The 25,614-nt window shown below is 42.5% G+C and overlaps 1 protein-coding gene and 1 long non-coding RNA gene across 3 annotated transcripts in view; one reads left to right on the forward strand and one right to left on the reverse strand.

The window, feature by feature from the left end:
• The window catches only part of LOC119507295, a 175,582-nt gene that overhangs the window by 103,479 nt on the left and 46,489 nt on the right, over window positions 1-25,614 (forward strand). The window lies entirely within an intron of this gene.
• MYO16 (myosin XVI) overlaps window positions 1-25,614 on the reverse strand; it is a 580,757-nt gene that overhangs the window by 68,369 nt on the left and 486,774 nt on the right. Inside the window, exons 30-31 of the mRNA XM_037800457.1 lie at window positions 21,233-21,479; window positions 19,033-19,304 (exon numbers count right to left, since the gene is read on the reverse strand). Coding sequence (XP_037656385.1) covers window positions 19,033-19,304; window positions 21,233-21,479 — 519 coding nt within the window. The remainder of the gene's footprint in view (window positions 1-19,032; window positions 19,305-21,232; window positions 21,480-25,614) is intronic.

Below are 25,614 nucleotides of genomic sequence, written 5' to 3' on the forward strand. Positions count from 1 at the left end.
CCCCTTCCCTTGAACTTGGCTGGGACTTCTTGACTGCCCCTGATAAACAGAATGTGGCAAAAGTGGTGCTGTATGCATTCTGAGGCCGGGTCAAAAGAGGCAAGACAGCTTCTTTCTGGTTCTCACTCCCGTGGGACACATGCTATTGTGGCCCTGCACGTCCATGAGAGAAGGCGTTATACCCTGAAGCAGCTGTGCTGTAGAGAACATGTGGAGAGACCATTTAGAGATGAGAGGGTTGCCAGAGGACCCCATCTGTTCCAGCCCTCGGCCATCCATGCTTTCCCAGCCTAGACTCCAGAAATGTAATTAACTGAGCCTTCAGATGATTCCACCTCCAGCCACTGTCTGACACAACTCTGTGAGAGGTCCTGAGTGATAACTGCTTGGCTGAGCCCAGTCAGCTGCGAGGACCGTGTGAGATAATAACAAAATCACTGTTGTTATTTGAAACTGCTCTCATGGATTGAATTTGTGTTCTCCAAAAATATATGCTCACGTCCTAACCCCCAGTCTCATGAATGTCATTCTATTTGGAAATAGGATCTCTGAAGCTGTTATTAGTTAAGACGAAGCCAAACTGGATTAGGCTGGGCCTTAATCTACGTGACTGGTGTCCTTGTAAAGAAAGGGAATTTGGACACAGATAGATGGACAAACAGACAGAGAAGACAACTGCATGATGGAGGCAGAGACGAGTCATGCCACAAGCCAAAGAATGCCAAGGATTGTTGGCAAACCACTGCCGGAACCCTGCAGACTTCAGAGGACATATGGCCCTACCTCCACACTAATTTTGGACTTCTAGCCTCTATAACTGAGACAACACATTTCTAATATTGTAAGCTGCCCAGTTTGTGGAACTTTGTCACAGCAGCCCTAGGTAACTAAGACAGCCACTAAATTTTGGAGTGGTTTATTACACAGTAATAGACAACTAATACAGATTTTGGTACCTGGAAGTGGAGTGATGCTATAAGAAACTTGAGAAATGTGGCAGTGGCTTTGGGAAGTTGGAAGAGACTTAGAAAGAATGTTGGCAGAAGCCAGAAGGTCCTCAATAAGGCTTGTAGTGAGGGCTTAAAGGTAAATGAGGAAGATGTTGGAGGCTGAAGGATATGACCCTTTTTATGTCATGGTGGAAAGCTTGGAAACACTATCATCTGTAGAAATGTGGAAAATAGAAAATGTACTTAATGAACTGGATCATCTAGGTAAGGGGATTTTCAGGCAGAGTGCTAAAATGACCCCTTAGATTCTTCACGCTGCCCACAGCAAAACAGGAGAGTAAAGAGATAAGTTAGAGAAAGAACTATTATACATAAAGGAGCCAGGAATAACTAGATTTGAAAATTAAAGGGTTTCTTACCCTGAGGTTCTCTAGATCACAAATAGTTCTGGAGTTAAGAAATGACTCCAATGCAAGACATGAAATCTGGGGCATTTTCAGGAAAACATGATCTAAAGTTGAAGCAAAGAACATGTTTGTAAAACCCTTTATTAAGACCTTAGAAAGATTTCTAAGAAGTGCTTCATAGACCTGTTCAAACCAACCAACCAATATGGCTTCTCAGAATTTCAAGGGCATTGTCCCACAGAAATCTCACTGAGAGACCAAAGTAGAGAAATGATTATCTTAAAGAGATCTGTGGATGTGGCTTTTGACAAATGGAATGGATTACAAATTGACACACAAGAAATTCACCAAGCTTTTAAAGAAATTGTAACATCTTGGACCGAAAGGGACAGAGACAGTACAAAGTGAAGATGCTTTGGGTCTTTTGAAATGTTATGAACAAGAAGCAGACTAAGGAAACTACCAGCTGCTTATATGGGTCACCATTTGTGGATTGGGAAGTATAATTAAAAGGAGGAGACCAAGATTCCAAAGCATGGAGCTAAGAGCTATGGAAAATCATTTCCAGGCACTAGTACTAAGTCATAATCAAGGAAATGACTACATGTATCCAGTTGTTTTTTAAAGCTGTTAGATACCACTGACTGCTGTGTGCCACCTGGCAAACCACTTTTTGACCACAAGCTTGTGTAACACTTTTCTTGTGTCAGTCCCTTCACTGTATGCTGGTTGTGTAGGGAATAGGTAACTTGGCTGCTTAGCTGGCAAGTCTTCAGAGAGACAGGATCATATTTGAGGAGCTGTACACCTAAGGTACATTGACTGAGGGGTCTGTAGATCTGGACTTGATTTAGATGATCAGATCCTGGATCTACACCTTGAACATGATGTGATAATGGGCGGAGGCTTTGAGCAGTTGAGGGTGTGTGTGAATGTACTTGGTATGTGGGGAGGCTACGAATTGTTTTGTCCAGAAGTAAACTGTTGCAAATTGTGTTTTCCACAATTGGCCATAGTGGTATTTTCAGTCCCACCAAGAGGTAAAATCTCCTTCTTTCCTTAAACACGACTGCCTTGATGGACAGAATTCAGTGGAAGCAATGCTGTGCGACCTCCAAGGCTAGGTTATAGAAGGTGATGCAGCATCTGTGAGCAGCCACATTCCGGATTAGGCCTAGTAGACAAGCTGCAGCCTGCCCTTGAGTTCCCCCCGCCCATCGAGTGGTGCAAAGATGGCGCCCACATCCTGCTTCCGCTTTGTGATGTATGTGACAACCCTCTGTATTCACCAATCATGCTTGTATGCGTGGCGTTTGCCCATTGGATATGCGTAAGGTTTATAAGAAAGTTCCCGGGCAGAGCTCGGGGAGACAGCCCACAAGGAGCCGTGCCTGACGGCCGCATCGAGGTTGTTCTCCCCCGAGGCGTCTTGCCCCGGGCGGAACCTGTAAAGAGGATGATTGCCTAGTTCCATTAAAAGCCTACATGCTTCACTGCTGCGAGTCCAGAGTGATCACAAGTGCGTCGGGTAAGACATTGTCCGCACCCTCTCTCCCCTTATCTCTCTGGTCCCCATCGCCGGCCGACCGAGGACTCGAGGCGAGGCGGAGAAAGCGCCGGACAAGTGGTGGCCCGTACGGGGAACCTCATTCGCGTTCCCCTCGACCCGACGGAGACGTGCTCCCGGGATCCGTGGCTTGACTTCCGCGACTGATCACCGCGAGAAGGTAAGCACCCCTTTTTTTTTCGTGCGAGGACTAGGGCCCGTGGGCGTTCAGGTAGCCCCGGGGACTCGGAAGAGCTCTCCGAGTGATTAAGAGATAGTGCCGACTGCAAGCATGGGGCAGTCTGAAAGCTCACCCCTATTAACCCCCTTAAAGACCCTTTTGAAGCAGCGGGGTATCTCAGTTAAGAAAAGTTCTCTCCAATGATTCCTTGATGATGTGGCCACTTTTGCCCCCTGGTTTCCCTGCTCTGGCAGCCTCAACCTGCCCTCTTGGATGAAACTTGGCCGTGATATAGACCGAGCGCGCCAAACGGGCATTTGTCTGGACCCAGTCCTGGTCCTTATATGGGAGACTGTTCGTGCTGTACTTGAGCTGGAATCGGCCATGGGCCTGACCACGCCTGCTGCCTTGTTGCAGGTGCGACATGCGCTCCAAGAAACTCAGTCCGTTTCATCCGCGGAGGGCACCCATAAGGGCAAGCCGCCAGAGTCGAGTACTAGTTCTGATAGTTCTGACTCAGATTCTGAAAGCGAGGCAGACGAGGGACCGGAAGCGCCTCCGCTGATTGATCTAGAGGCACCCCCTATCTCACCCACGCGGCCCTCTGCCCCACCGGCAACGACCGTTGCGCCCCTAAGGAAGCACCTGCATCCGGTGGACGGTTTAACCGACTCCGCAAGGGGCCCTTGTACAGGACTCCCTCTAGTGGCCATGACGAGTAGAGACCATGACCCCCCCTCGCAACACCCAGAACCCCCGCCCGACTACGTGGACCCTCCGGGCCCTTCACCCTCAAATGACAATAGGAGGCATTTTTGGAAGTGGAGCCCCTTTACCACATTCAGACCTTTTGGCATTTTGGGCGGCTATCAACCGCTCGAGCCCGAACCGGTCTCCGAAATGTTCCCAGTCATCATCAATCACCAAGGTCGTAATCTGCATGAATCCTATGATTACAAGCTCTTGAAGGAGCTGAGGCAAGCCGTACATCAGTACGGCCCCAACGCCCCTTACACCCTGAACATGGTTGAGAACCTCTCCACCCTAAATCATACACCTGCTGATATCCTTCAGCTGGCTCGCTCCTGCTTGCCACCCGGCCGGTTTATCGATTGGAAAGCGTGGTTTGAGGAGTTAGCTGAGGAGCAGGCAGCGAGGAATGCGGCGGGGAGGCACGGCGGGTGGAATGTAGATATGTTGTTAGGGAAAGGTGCTCACGCCCAAAATCAGACAGGATACCCCCAGGAAGTTTACGCCCAAATTTTCCGCTGTTTCATAGGGGCATGGAAAAAGTTGACAGGAGAGGGAGAAGCCCAGGCCTCACTCAGCGGCATTCACCAGGGTCCCACAGAACCTTTTGTGGATTTTGTGGCAAAGATGCAGACTGCGGCTGAGAGAATCTTCTCAGATCCAGGGGTAGCGGAAACTGTAGTAAAGCAGATGATTTTTGAGCAATGCAATAGGGAATGTAAGGTTATCCTGGCACAGAATAAGGGGAAGAGCTTGACAGAATGGGTTCGGCTTTGCAGAGACGCTGGTAGCCCGTTAACTAATGCAGGGTTGGCTGCTATGCTAGCCAGCTCCCTACAGGTAACCGCAAAGGACCCCGGAGCCTTGGGGGCAAGGCCAAAAAGGTGCTATGGCTGTGGCCAGTCAGGACATTTTAGGAGAGATTGCCCTAATAAAGATCAACCGCCCGCCGTTCAGCACCTCCGCGGACCGCGTGCGGCCATTAAGCTGTGCGGCCGCTGCTACAAGGGGCCTCATCGCGCAGAGGACTGTAAGTCAGTCTTCAGCGCGCAGGGAGTACGCCTTTCTGGCCGCCCCGAACAGGATTCAAAAAACGGGCAGAGGGGGTCCACCCTTGCGGTGGGCCCCCAAACACACCAGCGGGCGATGCGGCTCCCATCCAGACCCGCGCATCTCCCGGATCAGCAGGATTGGACCTCTGTGCCACCTCCAGACTCGTACTAACCCCCGCCATGGGAGTCCAATTAGTGGGGACCTCCTTCAAGGGGCCCTTACCAGCAGGAACGGTGGGGCTCTTAATAGGGAGAGCATCCACAGCCCTAAAAGGGTTAACAGTTATACCAGGTATTGTAGACTCAGATTTCACAGGCCATGTCCAGATTATGGTACAGTCTCTGCAGGGTACTCTGGTCATTGCAGAGGGTGATAAGTTGGCGCAGCTTCTGCTTTTGCCCAGCCTGCATTCAGTCTTTCCAAGCAAGCCAGGACAGAGGGGGAATAAAGGATTTGGATCCTCCGGAGAGGTTTTTGAGGGTCTTCAAATGTCCCTGGAGTCTCGACCCATGCTGACTCTTAAAGTACAAGGCCGAGCCTTCCTAGGTCTGTTAGATACTGGAGCCGATAGGTCGATTATAAGACAGCAAGATTGGCCCCCCGCTTGGCCAACGAACCAAGCGGAAGACACCATCAGAGGGATCGGCCAAATCTCAGCGCCCATGGTGAGCGCCATTACTCTCCATTGGGAGGATGAGGAAGGGCATCAAGGCAGTTTTCAGCCTTATGTGCTGGCCCTGCCTGTTTCGTTATGGGGAAGAGATATTCTAGCTCAAATGGACGTGACTTTAACCACTGGTTACTCTCCAACTTCTAAACAGTTGCTGAATAGAATGGGATATGTCCCGGGCAGGGGGCTGGGAGCCTCCTTGCAAGGGCGCGTGAAGCCCGTTCAGACTGACCCTAACCCCGGTAGACGAGGCTTGGGGTTTTCCTAGGGGCCACTGAGGGTGCATACCCGCCTACACCCATAAAGTTAACATGGAAAGTTAAGGTCCCAGTCTGGGTACCTCAGTGGCCCTTGCCTCAGGAGAAACTTTCAGCATTGCACGCCTTAGTGTCAGATCAGCTGGAGAGGGGGCACATCGTTCCCTCCACGTCACCCTGGAACACCCCTATCTTCGTCATCAAGAAAAAATCAGGCACGTGGAGGCTATTACATGATTTAAGGGCCATCAATAATTGCATGGAGCCCCTAGGGCCTGTCCAGATGGGACTGCCCCTTCTCTCAACTCTGCCAGAGCGGTGGCCTGTCTTTATTATAGATATTAGAGATTGTTTCTTTTCTATCCCACTTCACCCCGAGGATACCCCAAAATTTGCTTTCACTGTGCCCTCCCTAAATCAGGAGGAGCCCTGTCGTCGTTTTGAATGGACGGTTTTGCCTCAGGGCATGGCTAATAGCCCTACCATGTGCCAGTTGTACGTGGCTGAAAAATTAGCCAGTACCCGCCAGCTTTTTCCCCAAGTAAGGATCCTCCATTACATGGATGACATCCTGTTGACCCATGGACAAGTAGACCTCCTTAGGACCACATTAGCACATTTAGTTCTAACACTCCGAGAAGCCAACTTAGAAGTGGCCCCGGAAAAAATACAGATGACCGAGCTTGTCACCTTTTTGGGAGCAAGGCTCACGCCTACCCACATCTCACCCCAGAGGGTTACACTCAGACTAGACAGGATTCATACCCTAAATGACATGCAGAGGCTTATGGGGGACATAAACTGGATCCGCCCATATTTGAAATTACCCAATGCAGATTTAATGCCCTTATTCGAGTTGCTGAAAGGGGACTCGGATCTGGCTTCACCAAGATACCTTACCCCTGCAGCGAGGCAGTCACTGTACCAAGTAGAGCAAGCGCTCAGTAGTGCTGCATTGAAAAGAGTGAACCCCAGTGAGCCCTTTGATGCCTGTCTTCTACCGACAGAATCACAGCCCACCGCAGTGCTATGGCAACGGGGACCATTACTCTGGATTCACCCCGGAGTTTCCCCTAAAAGGATTTTAGAACATTATCCCACTGCAGTCGCTGAACTGGCCCTACAGGCCATTAAACAGGCAGTACAACATTTTGGTCTGCAGCCCAAAAACCTCAGGGTGCCTTATTCTTCTCAGCAGCTTGAGGTGCTTACTGGGTGTATAGATCAATGGGCCATTCTCCGATGCACCTTTTCGGGATGTATCAATAATCAGTACCCCAAAGACCCCCTTCTACAGTTTGTCACCCGACACCCGGTGATTTTTCCCAGGGTCACGTCGCCTAGACCAATTAAGGGCGCCCTCACTGTGTACACTGATGGTTCCAGCTCCGGTGTAGGAGCATATTGTGTGGAAGGAGATGCTCCCAAAACTGTTCTTTTTCAGCCACTCAAACCTCAGTGGGTCGAACTGCAGGTCGTCTCCACGGTTTTGAAAGAGTTTCCAGACCCCCTGAATATTGTCTCTGATTCCATCTATGTTGTTAATTCTCTGCAAATTTTGGAAGTCGTGGGCATTATAAAGGGTTCCTCCACAGTAAGCACCTTCTTTCTCGAGCTTCAGAAGGCGATTCTCGCGAGACAGCACCCCTTTCATATAGTTCATGTTAGGGCTCATACGGGCTTACCTGGCCCCATGGCACACGGTAACCATTTAGTGGACATGGCTACTCGGCAGCCGCATGTTTTTCCCGTGCTGACACCATACCAACAAGCCCGCGAATTCCACAGCAGGTTCCACATTAATGCGGGTACCCTGGCTAGGCGATTCAGTATACCACGAGCAATAGCTAGGGACATAGTCCGCGCCTGCGGAAGTTGTGCTACTCTTAGGGCTATCCCCTCAATAGGGGTAAACCCTAAAGGACTCGTCCCGGGAGACATTTGGCAGATGGATGTCACTCATTTTCCCGAGTTTGGTAAGGTCAAATACTTGCATGTGTCAGTTGATACCTATTCTCAGGTGATGTTTGCCTCTGCCGAGACAGGAGAAAAGGTCCATCAGGTTATTGCGCACTGCCTTGCAGCTTGGGCAACATGGGGTAAGCCAAAAATTTTGAAGACAGACAACGGCCCGGCTTACGTTAGCAAAGCTTTTCAAAAGTTTTGTGATGTTATGGAAGTTAACCTAAAACATGGCATCCCATACAACCCTCAGGGGCAGGGTGTCATCGAGAGAGCGCATAGGACCATTAAAGAACTATTGCAAAAGCAAAAGGAGGGAATAGGTCATGGTCTGTCCCCCAGGGCCCAATTGTCTGCTGCCCTATTTACATACAATTATTTAAATGAAAACACATCGACCATGACACCTGCCCTGCAACATACCACCCCAGGTCCTCTACATAGAGGCCTGGTCCGTTGGAAGGATGTTTTAACGGGGCAGTGGAAAGGCCCTGACCCAGTGCTCAGCTGGGCCAGAGGCTCTGTTTGTGTCTTTCCCCAGGAACTAGGACGTCAGCCAGTGTGGGTGCCGGAGAGATTGGTGAGAACCGTGCAGCCGCCTGAGAATACCAAAGAACTGCAGCCGGATAAGTCGTCGAACCCCCAACGTGACCTGTTGGATCCAGCCCTCGACTCGCGTAATGAGCGGTCAGATGATGTCGGTGGCGCCAACCACTCCCCAACAGCCCGGGAAGAGGGCCTGGGATATTGAACCTTTTTCCCTCCTGGTTTGTCCCTCTCTACCGGGGAACTCGCCTTAACCATGGAAAGTGTTAACGAACTTGCCAACGCCACTCGAAAGGCTATACAGGCCCACGGCAAAATGTTGCAACTGAATTCACAGGCCATTCAAAGCCTGCAGCTTGAGATACAGGAACTCGGCCAAGAGATAGACGTGCTCTGGGAAGTGATTGGGCAAGCATGTGATGCCCGATGGCTCTGGTCAAAAATCTGTGTCACTCCTACCAGAGCCAACACAACTGTTAATATTCAAAAGATCTCTGATTGGCTGAAGAATACTTATCTCCCTGAATTTCAGAATCTTACCCTGCAGGTGGAGTCCAGTCTAGATAGAATCGGGGGCATTAAGTTACAGCCCGTGACATTCGATCTGTCTACTTTAAAGGAAAAACTGGGGGAGTTGTGGAGCACAGTCACATCCTGGCTCTCCTGGCCTAATCTGACGAACTGGGTTCTCCTTGCTGTGGGGTTATTAGTAGGTTTGATCATTGTTAAGAGCTTGCTGGAGCGTCTGTTTCAAAAACAGCAGCAATTGCGCGTTACCGCCATGATGGCCATGTCCTCTGCCTGTAACCCTCCTGATGACTATAGTCCCTCTGCCCAGCACCCATCCCAACCACTCGAAGCGGGGCATTTGGGGGCAAGGTTCGCAGCTAAGTATTTGGCAAAATCCCGGATATAAATAATCGGCACCAGTGGTCCTATTTTTGTCTCAGGTAGATCTCTTGGGCAGAGTCCTAGTTGTGGCCAGACGGGACCCCTGCCATTGCACAGAGACACCTAGTGACGCCCTCGACACTGGCTACCGTTCTCCTAACCCTCTTGTCCCCCAGTTGCGAGACTGAGTACTGCAAGGAGAGCCACATGGTTTCCAGCTCATGGGCTCTCCGGTCTCTATATGAAGTGAGCATTCTGGTCGGTGCCAGAGGCCCCGCCGCAGTATGGCCGGGACCTAGTCCAGACTCCCCAAAGCACCAAAACATACGTTGTGGGCCATCTAGGTCCACGGGAGCACATTCATCACTGGAGACACTGGGGCATCAAAATAAAAACAAAAAGGGGGAGATGTGAGCAGCCACATTCCGGATTAGGCCTAGTAGACAAGCTGCAGCCTGCCCTTGAGTTCCCCCCGCCCATCGAGTGGTGCAAAGATGGCGCCCACATCCTGCTTCCGCTTTGTGATGTATGTGACAACCCTCTGTATTCACCAATCATGCTTGTATGCGTGGCGTTTGCCCATTGGATATACGTAAGGTTTATAAGAAAGTTCCCGGGCAGAGCTCGGGGAGACAGCCCACAAGGAGCCGCGCCTGACGGCCGCATCGAGGTTGTTCTCCCCCGAGGCGTCTTGCCCCGGGCGGAACCTGTAAAGAGGATGATTGCCTAGTTCCATTAAAAGCCTACATGCTTCACTGCTGCGAGTCCAGAGTGATCACGAGTGCGTCGGGTAAGACATTGTCCGCACCCTCTCTCCCCTTATCTCTCTGGTCCCCATCGCCGGCCGACCGAGGACTCGAGGCGAGGCGGAGAAAGCGCCGGACAAGCATCTGCCTGGCTTTCTCTCTCCTGGAGCACGGGATTTTGAAACCTTGGTCCCCCACGTAAGAAGTCCAGCAAACTTGAAGCTGCCATTCCAGAAACCATGTTGGGAGATCACATATATGGAGAGAGATACCCAAGGAGCCCTAGTGCTCAGATGTCTGAGCCACCAGACATGAGGGGCCAGCTTTCAGATGTCTCCAGCCCCAGGCATCATTTACCTGCAGCTTCAAGAGAGACTTTAAGTGAGAACCATCCAGCTGAGCCCAGTTCATCCTCAGAACCTGAGAAATAATAATAAAATGATTGTTGTTTTTTCGAAGCCATGAATTTGGGGGTGTTTGGTTAAGCATCAATTGACAACTGATACAATAGTACCTTAAAGTTTGTTTGAGATGCAAGAGAAGCACTTTTTTTTTGTATTAAAATATTATAAATATAGGTGGTATGGCCTGTTAGGCAGTCAAGAGGACTGGTTTCTAGAGTCTGACTGCCGGGATCCAAAGCTTGGCTTTGTGATCTTGTACAAGCTGCATGACCTTATACATGATAACTTGATATCCTTATCTATATAGGGGTCTTAATGATAGTACTACTTCAAAGGATGTTCTAAGGATAGAAGATACTTAGCATATTGCCTGACACACAACATTCAATAAGGTAAGATGTTATCATTATTATTACTATTATAACTACACAACCAGAAATGAATCATGGGTGCTTAGCAGGGTTCCTTAAAGTGGTCTGTGGTTCAGCAATATCAGATCACCTGGGTTGTTTATTGATAACGCAGATAGCACAGTTTCCTGTCACATTCCATAATACTAAATTAGAATCTCTGGAAGTGGGGATCAGAAATCTTCATTGTTCATAAACAAAACTTAGAATACCACAATTAGATAATTAAAGTCTAATTTGCTTTGGTGCCATGTATGTGTGTGTGCACTAAAAGCTCATTTACCTTGTGTATGAGGGGGGATATAAGGGAGGAATATGGGATTCTTGGTAGTCGTGTTATTTTCTGTCCTTACTATTATATTATACTGTATGACATTTTATTTTTCTTTTTATTATCTTTTTTATTATTTGCCAAAAAAAAACTTTTTTTGTAGTAATCAATATGTTCAAGTGCATAATTGCAGTGATAAATGTACAACTTTATGATGATACCATGAACAATTGAGTGTACACTGTGGATAAATGTATGGTATGTGAATATATCTCTATAAAATTGTAGGAAAAAATATAAATAGGTGTAAAAGTGATGGAGAAAACATGGAGAGAGGGATGTACCTATCTACTGTTGATGAGGAGGCAGAAGCGTGTAGCCTTTCTGGACCGTCAGCGTGGTGGTTCCGCCAAAAGCTAAGTATGTGGGGCCATAAGGTCCTGCAACCTCATTATGGGGTATGTAATAGGAAGATCTGAGAGCAGAGACATGAATGGACATTTGCACACTGGTGTTTATGGAGGCAGTATGCATGATTTGCAATGGGTAGAGGTGGCCTAAGGGTACATTGACTGAAGAACAGAATGGTGAACTGTGGTGTATGCATACAGTGGAATATTGAGCAACTACAAGGAGTGAAGCCGTGCGACACTCAACGAGGTGAATGGATCCTGTAGACAGCATTTTGAGTAAAGTACGCCAGAAACAAAGGCAAACACTATAATGCATCACCAATATGGACTAACTACAACGTGTAAACTCAGAATTGAATCTTAGAACACAGCCTAACAAGGGAACAATTATTGTAATAGTCCCTAGATTGTAAGCTCTTACAGCAGTCAATCTATTCCTGAATTGTAATGGCTATCTCCAAACTCTGAGATGCTGATCCCTTTGTGTATATCCTGGTTGGTCTCTGGAACACTGGGTATCTGTGTGACACCTGAAACTCAGAACTAGAGCTCAGCAGATATGAATGTTAGTATTAACACATACAGCAATTACTAAAAAAAAAAAAAAAAAAGCTGAAAAAGAGCCCAGACTTCAATTAGAGGTATGAATGAAGCAGATCTGGTTAAGACTAGGGAAAATTGGGCCAAAAGGTAAAGGACAATACTGACTGCATTTTAAAACTTCAAATTCCATGTGAGACCAAGGAAAGAGATGTTTAGTTGGTGCAAGATCTAGATTTCCTAAACAAGTAACTCGCATAGTTTGTTCAAATACCATAATTACATGGAACTTTTAATAGGAAGTGAGACTGTAGGTTTGCATAGGTTAGTGTGAAATAGCAACACATCCCAAAGTAATTTGGGTGGAGAATAAAAATATATATGCAGGGCCCCCCTGAGGAGCTGGGGGGAAATGTGGAAGTGTTGGACTTCCTCACTTGGATGGTTGCTGATGTTCTCACAAACATTGAGGACTGGCGGTTTGATGTGCTGAGCCCTCTATCATGGTACTTGCCCTTACGAAGCTTGTTACTGCAAAGGAGAGACTAAACTTGCATATAATTGTGCCTAAGAGTCTTCCCCTGAGTGCCTCTTTGTTGCTCAGATGTGGCTCTCTATCTCTCTAGCTAAGCCACCTCTGCAGGTGAACTCACTGACCTCCCCACTACGCCGGACCTGATTCCCAGGGGTGTAAATCTCCCTGGCAACGCAGGATACGACTCCCAGAGATGAATCTGGACCTGACATTGTGGGATTGAGAGTATCTTCTTGACCAAAAGGGGGATGTGAAATGAAACAAAGTTTTAGTAGCTGAGAGATTTCAAATGGAGTCGAGAGGTCACTTTGGTGGACATTCTTATGCACTATATAGCTAACACTTTTCAGGTTTTAATGTATCAGAATAGCTAGAAGTAAATACCTGAAACTGTCAAACTCCAATCCAGTAGCCTTGACTCTTGAAGATGATTGTATAACAATGTAGCTTACAAGGGGTGACAGTATGATTGAGAAAGCCTTGTGGATCACACTCCCTTCATCTAGTGTATGGATGGATGAGTAGAAAAATGGGGACAAAACTAAATGAAAAATAGGATGGGATGGGGGGGATGATTTGGTGTTCTTTTTTACTTTTATTTTTTATTCTTATTCTGATTTTTTTTGATATAAGGAAAATGTTCCAAAATAGATTGGGATGATGAATGCATAATTATCTGATGGTACCATGAACAGCTGATTGTACACCATGGATGATTGTATGGTATGTGAGTATATTTTAGTAAAACTGAATTTAATTAAAAAAAAAAGAAAAAAGAAAGCCAAGGCCTATAAGGGAATGCATTTAAGTAGAGTCATAATATAAATTTCAGAATACTAAATCGAGTATAGAGTGACTGAAAAAAAAATGCTCATTTACCAATAAAGATTTAAGTTTAAGGATTATTAAAAATGAGTTTATATTAAGAGATTTCTTAACATTTTTTTTTGTCCTAAGATTTATGGAGGAAAAAGTTCCAATTACTTGGTAACATCAATGAAATGGAGTCAGGAAGACAGTCCATGATCAAAGCACATCTTTAGGTCAAGTTCTAGTGTCATCAGGGTAACTTATGGTTAGACACTTAAATTCTTGAGCCTTATCATCAGTTCATAATCTTGACTCTTATCTGAGTTATCATGCAATGACATAGGGACTTGTGTCATTTTTAATTTCTGCCAGTAGGTGAAAATTTTCTTGAACAAGAATGAAACTTTCCTTTTGAAGTTTTTGCTAAGTCATGTCAGGTGACTCGTAAGCCTATCTTTTGTGATACATCTGTTCTAGCATACCACTGAGAACAAGACACCTACCTATTTAATCTAAGAGAAAAAAAGGAATTAGAAGCTTTTTCATTAGGAAGATATGTATGCAAGTATCTTCCATGTTCCAATTCTTCAAGTGTGATTTTGCATGGTTTCTGAGCAAACTGAGTACCTGGCACAGGACCAAGCACGTAAGAGATGGTTAAATAAATGCTGCCTAGCTGGATGGCTCACCTACTGGCAGTATGAGTAAGTGAATGCAGTATGGATTTAAAATTTAGCTACAATTTGGACTGAGATGTAATATATTGGAACATCATTATTACCTTTTATTTTGGTGGGAAGATCCATTCAGATAATATTTTTACCTTTTCTCCACCCATCTTTGCCTATTGTTTGCATTCTATATTCATGAGGCTGCCTAAATGTCCTTTCTGACCCCTCCCCAGTTTCTACAGAGGATTAGTCATTTTTCCCTCCGTGTTCTACAGCATCCTGATCGTACTGATGTCCTTAGGCTTATCTCATAATTTGTTTACACATTTATCTCCCCCACTGGTTTCTGAGATCCTCATGGAGGAACCAGGCTCCTGGAATACCACTTAATTAATATTTGTTGAATGAACAAATGCGTCACAGGTTGTGAAACTGTGCAATCATGTTCCTTGTTATTTCCAGTGACACATTTCTCGGAACAGGGTTCACAGAAGACTTCATTTCTGTCAAATTTCAGGTAATAGAAGAAAACGTTTCAAAAGGGCCCCTGCTTAAGAAATTTTGCCCAAATCCAATCTCCCAAATCTCAAGGGCACATTTTGTACCTCTTCAAATTGTGCTCATTTTGATTGATTGAGAAGAAGCTGATTTGGTTTTAATGAAAAGAGCAGAAAGAATTATATTTCTATAACATTTATTTATTTGTTCAATACTTATTTACGGAGTGCCTACTAGATGTCAAGCACTGTTCTAGGATAAAGATATAAATAAGAGAACTAAAAAAATGAACAAAAAAACAGAGATTCTTAATTAAGTCACAGAATTGAACTATTCTTGTATCTATACCTGTAAACTGCATTTTGTGGAAGGTAGAGTTGTACAGAACGCTTTAAAAAATATATATTCATTTTGGTGTTATTTCTAAGGGCATGAGGCATGGAGTCTGAAGGGACAGTGAGTATGGAATCATACTAAAGAAGAGTAAAATGGCAGAGGCTAGAACTGCCAAAAAAATGCCTTTTGCAATTTCACTGTGAGTAGCATTCATTGTGAGCCAGGGACTGCATGACAGACATCATTGTTTGACCTCAAATCCCACACCTCAGGCTTTAGTATCCATTTCACCATTTAGGAAACTGAGGCTTGTCAAAGGGTTTAGGTAACAAGAGGCATATAGCTAGCTGTATAATTTTGCTAGTGCTTGTTGTGCCCCAGACAATAGGATTTTACAAGCATTACCTTATTTATTTCTCACAAATAGCAGTTGATGTAGATTTTACTGTCCTTGCCATTTGAGGCATTTGAACTAAGAAATACTGAGTCACTTCTGCAAGGTCACACAGACAGTAAGGAAGCTGGGACTTGAGCCCACATAAATTGCTGACATATTTAACCTCAAATCGGGAGACAATTGAGCAAAAATTTTAACCTTGTTTGTGAGAAAGTCTACACCTTGGGATAGAGACTTGGCTCTCCAGAAGACTACTCTAGCTGGGAGAGTCCTAGCAAAGAGAAAGTGAATCCTGGGTCCTTTCCTTCTCTTTCCTTGCAGTCTTTTTAAATAGCAGCCCTAGACTTTTAAAAAATGGTACTTACAAACAGTTGGCTTAGGCTTTTTAATAGTTTGCAAACAGTGTTAAATTTACTGGCCCATAAAATTGTTTCATGCGTTACAGGCACAAAGGTAATGAAAAAAAAATCATCCCACTTTACTGTCATGCTTTACTATAACCATGTTTATTGGATGAGAATCTATAGGAAAAGGCATAGGGTTAATGAATTGTTTTCAGAACAAGACTAGACACAAAGATAACGACTTTAATGTGACCTAGTCAATAGTTACTCGGGTCTTGCTCTCCACTGCGATCTCCTTTTACTCTCTAACCACCTGAATTGATTAGCTACTTTATTTGCAAAGGAAAAGAATATGAACTTCATTTTTTAACATGCCAAAAGGAGAGGCTCAAATAATAAACTAACCTAAGTTATGGTCCTTGTTCTTATGAAGCCAAGAGTTCACAAAGCATTTTAAAGAGTGATCAGATTTTCTTCTCCTCTTTTTACAGAAGTGAAGATAATTCATGAAGTGTGACTAGGTGCAAAAAGCTCAGTAATGCACCTGTGGTAAAAACATGGGTTTAGAATCAGTTTTGTCTAGTGGAACTTTCTGTGATGACGGAAAACCCTACACGGTATAGCCACATGTGGCCACTGAGTATTGAAAATGTGACTAGTGTGATGGAGAAATTGGAATTTTAATGCTATTTCATTTTAATTAATTTACATTTAAATAGCCACACATGGCTTGAGGCTACTGTATTGGCAGCACAGGTTTAGATTGCACTAGAACTGTGTCATACTAAGAAAGATGTCTAAGGTGCTAAGGTCAGTTTTATCCTTATCCTACTCAGCTGCCTTTTGGCACTTTTCACAACTGCATAAATGGGACTAGGGCCACTGCTAAAGGCTGGCCTCATCACATATACCTTTGTGATTATGATTTGAAATCCAGGGCACTAACAGATTGAGTAGCTAAGCCCCTCCTTTAGCCCACTCAGACTTCCCAATGCTATAAAAATTAACGTGAAAACATACTCAATCAGATCATGCATGTTTTTGTGTTTAGTCCTCTTATCCTTAAATAAATATTTAGAGCATAACCCCAAATGCAGAAATACATCTTTAGCAGCAGACTTTCTAGATTTTTTTTTTTTTTTTGTAATGGTGGCTGTAAAATAATCAGTATCAGGAATTATGAATTCTAAAAAAGAACAAAATAAAGTTCCTCAGATAATTTAAAAGCTTCCGAAATATGTGTTCACAGGCTGGATCTCAGTGGCGCAAACTTATCTCTAAGCACTTGATAGTCACATGTGAGTTGAAATTAGCTTCCAAGAAAGAAAATTTTACATAAAAATCTTGCAAGTCTAATAATATCATATCATGCATTTTAAACAGAGGGAGTTAAGAGGCTTGCAACTCCCCATAGTAGGAAGGGATTAAAGACTTGTACTTTTTCTTGTTTTCTTTCATTATTTTTTTTCCTGTCACTTTATTTTGATTTTTGTTTTTTTAATCTCCTATGGTTCCTGAGTATCTTTTTCTTAAAAACATGACTTGTTTTGTTGCCCATGTGAGATAGCTCAAATTCTATTTTGAGTTCAGCATTATCCTTAACTTTTTATCTACTTTCACAACTATTTGACTAATTGGCACTTGATTACCCCAGAATATCTCAACTTCAGGCTGCTGGTCTTTAAATGTGGACACAAAACTATAAGCTTTTTCAGACTTTACAGGCTATTCTGGGACCCATTTATCCAAATTTATAGAGCTTGCTTGCCATGTTCAAATTTGGATGACGCTCCATTTACAATATACTGCATTTCTTAACCTTATTTCATATTGCTTTAAAATTTCTCATAAGATTTTGAATCTTTATTTCACTTTCTTCCTATCTTATTAGTCTTAGCATATCAGATACTATTCTTCCTTTCATAATCTACCAAAAAATCTTTACTTTAATCACAGCTTTTTGAGATCTGTAACATTAATCCAACACTGAAGTCAGAAAGAAATAATAGTGAAAATGTGATATTTTCATTTTCTCAAGGAGTATATTTATGATTTGTGTGAACTATAACCCCTTCTAGTTTGTACAGTATATTGTTAGAATGCCTTGTTTCTTTGGAGGTCTGATTCAAATTTCATATCTAGAGCCTTATTTATGTCTATGTCAAAGACTTTTCCTCTAGATTATTTTCCTAATGTCATTTTTTATCTTTCATTTTGTCCTTATTACCATGATTCTAAAAATACACACTTGGATTCTCCTTCCAAAATTTTTATTAATTTCTTCTAAACCTTCATTTAAATATTATTATAGCATGACCAATATACCTATATTAAGAGAGCATCTTCTTTTTGTAAAAATTCTACTAAATAACTCTTCTTTAGACTAATCAAAAGTATTTTTGAAGATAACTAGAATGCATTTATTGCTCTAGGCTTCTGTTCTATGGTTTTTCCATAGTAATCTTGTATTGGTCATCTTTCCCCAAAGATGATCCTATTGTTTCTCCGTATTTATGTTTTTGAGTGCATATTTATTGAGGAGATTTTGTTTAATCCTATGTTCATATATTATTGTCCAGTGATGCCTACCTAGAATTTCAACTTGCCACCCTACACTCCCATCCTTTACCCTAGTATATTTTTCTCTGCATCAATGAACTTCTTCTAAAATAGTATGTTTATTTACTTGCTTATTGTGTTTACCATCTGTCATACCCTGCTAGAATGTAAACTCCATGAGGACAGATATTTTTGTTTGTTTTGCTCACTGTTGTGCACCCTGAATCTAGAATAGGGCTTAACACATAGCAGGTGATAATTAAATCTGCTGAATGGGTGAGTGAATTAATGTTCTATAAAGAAGTACTTCCTCTAGTTTTCACAATTCCAAAAATTAATAATCTGTAATTCTCACCTAGTAACCCATGAGAGATTTGACAGAATAAATTGTGGTTTCCCCCTTTTTGCATAAATAGTTCTAGACTATAATTGCAGAAACTTTGGTTATCTAGTCTCCAGAGTTTCCTGAACTGAATTTTGCTGCACAATGATTCTCCTCTGCATGAATCAAGTGGGTTTAATTTTTAATGAGATTATGATGATAGGAAAGCCTGATGAAAGTTTTTATCTTTTAATTAATGAAAATTTACATGTAACGTGACCGACTTTTTAAAGTGCTTTGGTTTGGGGCCGCTCATTTAATGCTGATGTGGCTATGGGAGTTAAGGAAATGTTACATAAGTAGCTTTTCCCTAAGAGGCTCAGAAATTTGAATAAATGCTATTTATATTTAATGATTAAGGAGCCGCTGGCAAGCCAACAATTGGATTTCTTTCTATTAAAAATATATTAGAGCAATAATACTGCTATGGGGCACTTAAAGACCGGAAGTCAGAACATCAATAAACCCCAGCAATGTTATTTTCTCATTCCCTTTTAGCTAACCTTCATTAGCTGTGTCTTTAGCTGCCGCTGACAAGCAGGCACTCATGGCCTCATATGAGGCACTCAGCCGGGTGTTGGGGTCTCTCTTTGGCTTGGGCGGAGGCTGTTTCCGTGGTGATGGCAGGCCACTGCTGTCATCCATGCTGAACACGGAGTGAAGGGAAGGAGACCTGGTGGAGCAGCCAGCCAGAGAAGGAACCGGGCCATCCACTGCCATTGGGACCGGGACAGAGCTGGAATAGAAATGCCTGGGTCCACCTTTGTCTTCAGCTCTTCAGGGGAAACAAAATGCAAACAGCATGACAGAAGAGATGCCCAGGTGCATTAGTCAAATGATAACAATGGACTTGCTCATGCAATCATAGCAACAGCTTTTTGGTGAACAGTCTCTTCACGCCCCTGCTGGGGCTGGAGGATGTATGTGCAGTACTCTGGTGACAAACGAATCCCCAGAAAACTGCCCTGTTCTTCTGCCTTCTGCTTTATGATAAATGAGTGCACTGGATATTCATTTTCATTACTTTTTAAAATTCTCACCAAAATGCAACACTTCTTAAGTAGTTTCACATTTTCTAGCGGGCATTCACTGAATGAATTTTTCACACTCTGATTATTAAGCAAATCAAAAAACCAGAATTTCAATCTGAATGATAATTTCTGGGAAATCCATCTTAATAGAGAATTACTGATGCATCAAATGCTAGGAGTTCATCTCTATTTCCCTTTGCAAAAGGAGTATATATACTCTACTTAAAACTACCAAGGATTTACATTTGGCTTTCACTCTGTCTCTTTCTTCCTTGCCATTTAAATTCTACCAGCAATTATTTAATTATATGCAGAATTAGTTTTGCCTCTGTTACTCTATAGGGTTGCCCAATGCCAAGTGCACTGCTGGTATTCAATAAATAAATAGACAAATAATTTTTCACTTAATTTTATATCAGGCAAATAAATACATAATCAAATTGAAAAATTAGGGTAGCTGTTTAGATCCAGCAGAGAAAATAATAAATATTATTCTGGAAGTCATATAAAATTAATAGTTATCTGGTTTAAAAAATTCTTTCTGGCTTTATATGTCAATGTAATCATGCACCAGCTAGATGCCAGTGCATTCATTTCACAAGGAGTTTCCAAAGCATTTGTTTTTATAATTATATCTTTGGATGGCAGAACACCAACAGGGCTGGAATCTACCACAAGACAGAGCCAGATGCCCGTGTAGTAAATGAAATAGCTGAAGATGAAAGCATGGCACTCAGTGGATAATTTGTTTTCCCTGTAATGTTTAATTACAGTTTTCCATACAAAGGGAATCTTTTTTTCAGTATTTAATCACTGGGATATTTGAAGCTAATTAACCAGACACATTGCCATTTTCACTTTAATAAAAAATCATTTGACATGGGAAGTAAAGGCAGATAGGAGTCATTTTCTATGAGAAACAACTAGACATTATCAAGTTCCTTTGGAAGTATAAACATCTCCCTGGCAAGGGAAGTAAGATTCAAAGGAAACAGGTTCCTGCCATCCTGGAGCTGTGTGCAGGTGTTCTCATCATTCACGGAGAGGGTGGGATGATAAAACGGGGAAGGACCATGTTGTCTCTACATTTCTATTTCAAGCTCAGCATCAAAAGTGAACTTCTAAATAAAAAGGCTTTTTTCCAAAGCTTTCCTTATTGGCAAAGAAATAAGACAGTTTAAAAAGGGGAATATAATAGATACATCTCATTTATTGATTTCACTACTTTTATGTCTTTAGAGTGGCTCTTAACTTTTTTGCCAGATTTCCAGAAGTTTCTGTAAGTCAGCCTTAAACACATCACACTTGCATAAAAATGTCGAGATGACAATATCTTTTTGCTACTATAGTTGGTTTAAAACTTTGAGTGTGCTTGAGAGAGTCAATAGGTTATGCAAATATTGTAGGTGAAACAATAATTATCTCATGGGACTAAACTAACATACACACACACACACACACACACACACACACCATCTATTTTCATTAAAAAAAAAGTACTTTTATAAATTGCTAGAACATTTCAAATAACAAACCATACATGCAGGCATGCCTGTTCCAGTAACTACTGTCGTTATTTTGATTGAACTCTGCATTAAGGGCTATCGGAATTCTAATGACGCCATTGGATCAATGACAGAGGTAATTAAAGTTGCATATTATCTATCATTACCTTTTGGTGCCTTCCTCTTGTTTGTTCCTGGCCTCTACCTTTTCTTTATGGTGGGTATTATTCATTTCATTTCGGAGCCGATCATTTTCCCGGGCAATGTCAGAAGCATTCTGAATGACCAGGGCATCATAAGTTTTCAGCCCCAGGTCCTCTGTGTTCTGCAGAAAGCTGCTGATGGAAGTGACCTCTTGCTGTCTCAAGCTCATTTTCTGAAGCAAGTGTTGGCGTGCTAGAAATCCTCTTATGACTTCATAAAAGAACACAATCACAGGACAGTGAGAGAAGTATGTGTGAAAAACACAGGCCTCACACAATCAAAAATCACAATATGTATATATCCGAGTGGTTATAAAACAAGATAAATGTAACCCAGTATAAGAATGTACTAAAATGCTCTATTCGCATATTAAAAAGGATATCTAAATTCAGTAATGGCAACACCAAAGGCAAAAATCCTTGAACTGAATGAAGTCCTATCGTGACACAAGCTGGACAATGGTGGACTGGGGTAAAATCAATGGGAAAGAGCTAGATCCAAAACTCCAGAGAGTTGTAGGGTGTGGCTCTAACTGATCCATTTGGGGATGCACTGGTATTCTTTCATCATAATGACAAAAACATCTAGACCTGTGGGGTTAGTCTTTGAAAACATCAATTGACATATTGTTTCTGGGACTGTGATTTAATTCCTAGGAAAAAAACAAGCACTGCATTGATGGCTCTGGAAAGAGGTGATGTAGAAATATAGGACTATCTCTGGAGAGACTGAGGTAGAAAAATGTGTGGGAACTGGGAGAAACAAGTAAGTGAAAACCTTTTGATATTGCTAATATGTCAGCAATAAACGTAAGATTTGAAAATAAAAATAGTGAGAACCATTTAAAGGCACTTCCATGTGTCAGACAATCTATAATATCATTTAATGTTGAAAATATATCTCATTTAATGTTGAAAAAAGTGATACCTAATATAACATTATCTCTTCTGCATGCAAAGAAAGAGAAGTGGAGTGAGGCTAAGAAAATTCCTCCAGGTAAACACAACAAATATGGGATAGAGCCAGGATTCCAATCTCTCTGTGCCTGGGATGCCAAACTCTGTTCCCTTAACACTGAGATGTGATCTGTAGCTCTCCAGAGAGCAGCATGGGATGTTATCGGGGAGGCATATTTGCAGTCAATATGTGGAAGAACTTTCCAACAACCAACACAGGGTGTGAATGGACCAGGCTGCCTCGCTCCCAGTCCCTGGGTGTGGCCTAGACAGGGCAAACTGGCCTCTTCTCATAGATGCTATGAAAGAAGTCGTCAGAATTCCAGTTTGGGCCTAATGGCCTCTACGATGAAGTCCCTAACAATCCTAAGTTTCTAAGATTATAAGAAGTTATAAAGATTATAAGAAGCTATGTAATTTCAGGGAAAACCAATGTGTATAGCAAAGGTACTTTATTCTTGTCTTTGGAAATAAAAAATCTGTAAGACATTAAGTGCTTTAAAGTAGTCCATGGGTATAGAAGAACAAATGGGTGGGTTTTCTATAATATCCATTTTAATGCCTACTTGATTACAAGGAGGAGAGCTGAACACAACTTTCCACAATGATGGCTTTATAGGAAAATAATATGCAGACGTCTAAATTGCTTAAGGCCATTTCAGATGGCAATACCAAATGTTTAGTTACTTTGGAATGCAGTTGTATTAAGTTAACTGCAAGACAGTCATGCTGAACTAATCTAAAGGAAAAAATTCTGTTAAGGTACAATCAGACTTTCAGGAACATACAATGTGGAATAAAATACAGAAGCATTTACCATGGGAGGACAGATTGCAAGGAAGAAGCAAAAAAAACTTAAATCGGCCTGCTTTCTCATTCTTGTTACATTTTAAAAAAATTGAGACATTGACTTTTGGAAGGGTGAAGGTGAGGGTATATTCAAAATGTTTACTCTCTTGGAATAAAAGGAAGATTAATGTGGATCGGCCAGACTTCTTCTGACCTCAGACTATAGCAAAGCTATTCACTGAATTCAGATTCCCTCAGGGACATCTATTGTCCAAAATCCTAAGGATTTCATTTTCTCACACTTCATGATAGTAGCCTTTAAATTCCTTAAAAGTGCTACACTGTTTGCTAAAAATCCAAATCTTTAATAAAAGACAATGAATAAATTTTCCACAAATAAAAATTGGAATTTTTGTTTCTGTCAGTTTCATAAGACTGCCTCCATGAGGTACACAGGTCTTAATTTAGAGAAGCTTTTCATTCAGAATAAAGTGAACATATATAATCTAAGAGAATCTGGGAGGTATAATTCAAAATTAAAATAATTAAATTTAAAACTACAAGTTACAGCCTCTTCCCAACATTTACCATAAATAAATAAATAAATAAATAAATAAATAAATAAATAAATATTAGAGCTCTTCAACAACTGGAAATGATTGCAAAATATACAAATTTTGAGTAAGTTTAATATTAGAGAAAAGCATCGAAGGAACTGTTCCAAGAGATATAAAGATGAAAATCAATAATTAGTACTTTCCATTTAAGAGCCTGATATTTAAAAATATTTTTATATCCACTATTTCATTTATGCCATACGAAATTACAGTTTTTATCTTGATGCCACTTTTTAAACTATTTTTCAATTTTTTATCTTTAGAGGTGAGCAATTAGAGTTCTGTTCATTTCTTCTATTGGGCACAGCAACTCAATGTAACTAAATAGAAATGAAATATCTATTATGCATCTCTGATGGAAGATGGGATACAAATTCTTCTAATTATATTTAAGGAAAATTTCCGTGAGAATTTATGATATTCTATTCACTTATCTATATATAACATTATATTAAATGGGACTGTCTTCATACCAGTGTCAGCCAAAGCTGCAAATAAAGATTTTGCCTGAGGAGATCCAGGGTGGGGCTTGGGAGTGCATTTCTAAACAGCTCCCCTAGGATGCTTTGCTGCTGGTTCTCAGATCACACATTGGCTAGTGTGGAGCTAATCACACAAACAGGAATTCTAAAAGCAGTGGTCCAAAACAGAACCATGATCTGAGCCTCCTTCATATACTGAGGATGTAAAAAATGAAGTGAAAGAGGCCAGACGATTGTAAATCACAGTGAGAAGAGTTCTTTACCAAGAGTTGGTAGTGGGCGCCCTCCCCTTGCCCAAAACTTCCCCCTACTTCCAGCCTGGTGACCGAGACATCAGGGGACCACCTGGAGAACTGGATATGTGACCCCTGGAATTTGGTGAACGTGGTGGACTGTGATGCCTGAAAAGGCAAAAAAGCCACAGCTGGTGGTCCCTGCCGGGCCGCTGAATGGAACGTGGCTCTGTTGCGGAGAAGCTTCGGCTGTGAAGGGCTCAAGAGTATGTTTCTTGGGCATCCGATGTGGCTTTCAAGAAAGAGATGCCTGCTTGGACTGACAACCTGGCTCCCGGGGGCTGATGGGGAATTACAAGTGACCAACCAAAGGAGGGGTCCTGCCAATTCTCAGGCACAGAGAGCAGGGAATCTCTGAAGTGCCCTGAATATGAGAAGACACATCAAAAATCTGCCTCAGCCAGAGGAAACCAAGGCCAAACTGCACTGGTGCCAGGTAGGAAGACCCAGCCTCCCTCCTGTTTCTCTCTCTTCCCCTTTAATTCTGGAGGATCCAGGGGCAACCTTAGTAGGGGCGGGGAGGGGTGGTTAGAGCTCAGGGCTGGCAAATAGGAGTACCCTGCCCCCATGCCCACCCAATATTCCAAACTGAAGCAGGCCTGAATTGAAGTAGGAGGGAAGTCTCAATTTGGAACAAGGATCTGAATCTTGATCTGTCCTTGAACCAGACATACTGATTTCTGGACTGAGAGTGAGACTGCTTGAGGAACTACAGTGGAGCAGGACTTTTCATTAGCAGAAAAAGATTCAAGATGTCATGCGATCCACTGGCGATTCCTTCCAGGAGTATGCACAGAGTCCCACAGAGGTTCAAATGAGCAGAAGTTTGAACAGAATAAAATTGATTTCTGCATCCTATGAGTTTTGCTACTTAGATGAACAGTTACAGATGTATCAGAGAGTTAAGTTCATTACCACTAGCCCCACTGAAAACTGGAATATAGGTTAATTTCTCCCTTTGTTACCTTTCTTTGAAGATTATATTTAAGATATATATGTATATATAGTACAATTAAACATTATTAAACAAATTAAGAATCTACTAAACATGTAAGGAATAGTTACCATGATTTTTAAAGTGTACCGATTTTCAATTTTCACTTGTGTTTTAATAATAACAAAAAACAAAAACCTAAATGGAATCTCTGCCAAATTTAAAATGGAATAGATGCTGTCTACCATCAAACTGCACTCCAAATGTTATCATC

The sequence above is a fragment of the Choloepus didactylus genome, chromosome 12 (assembly GCF_015220235.1).
Source record: "Choloepus didactylus isolate mChoDid1 chromosome 12, mChoDid1.pri, whole genome shotgun sequence".
NCBI lineage: Eukaryota > Metazoa > Chordata > Mammalia > Pilosa > Megalonychidae > Choloepus > Choloepus didactylus.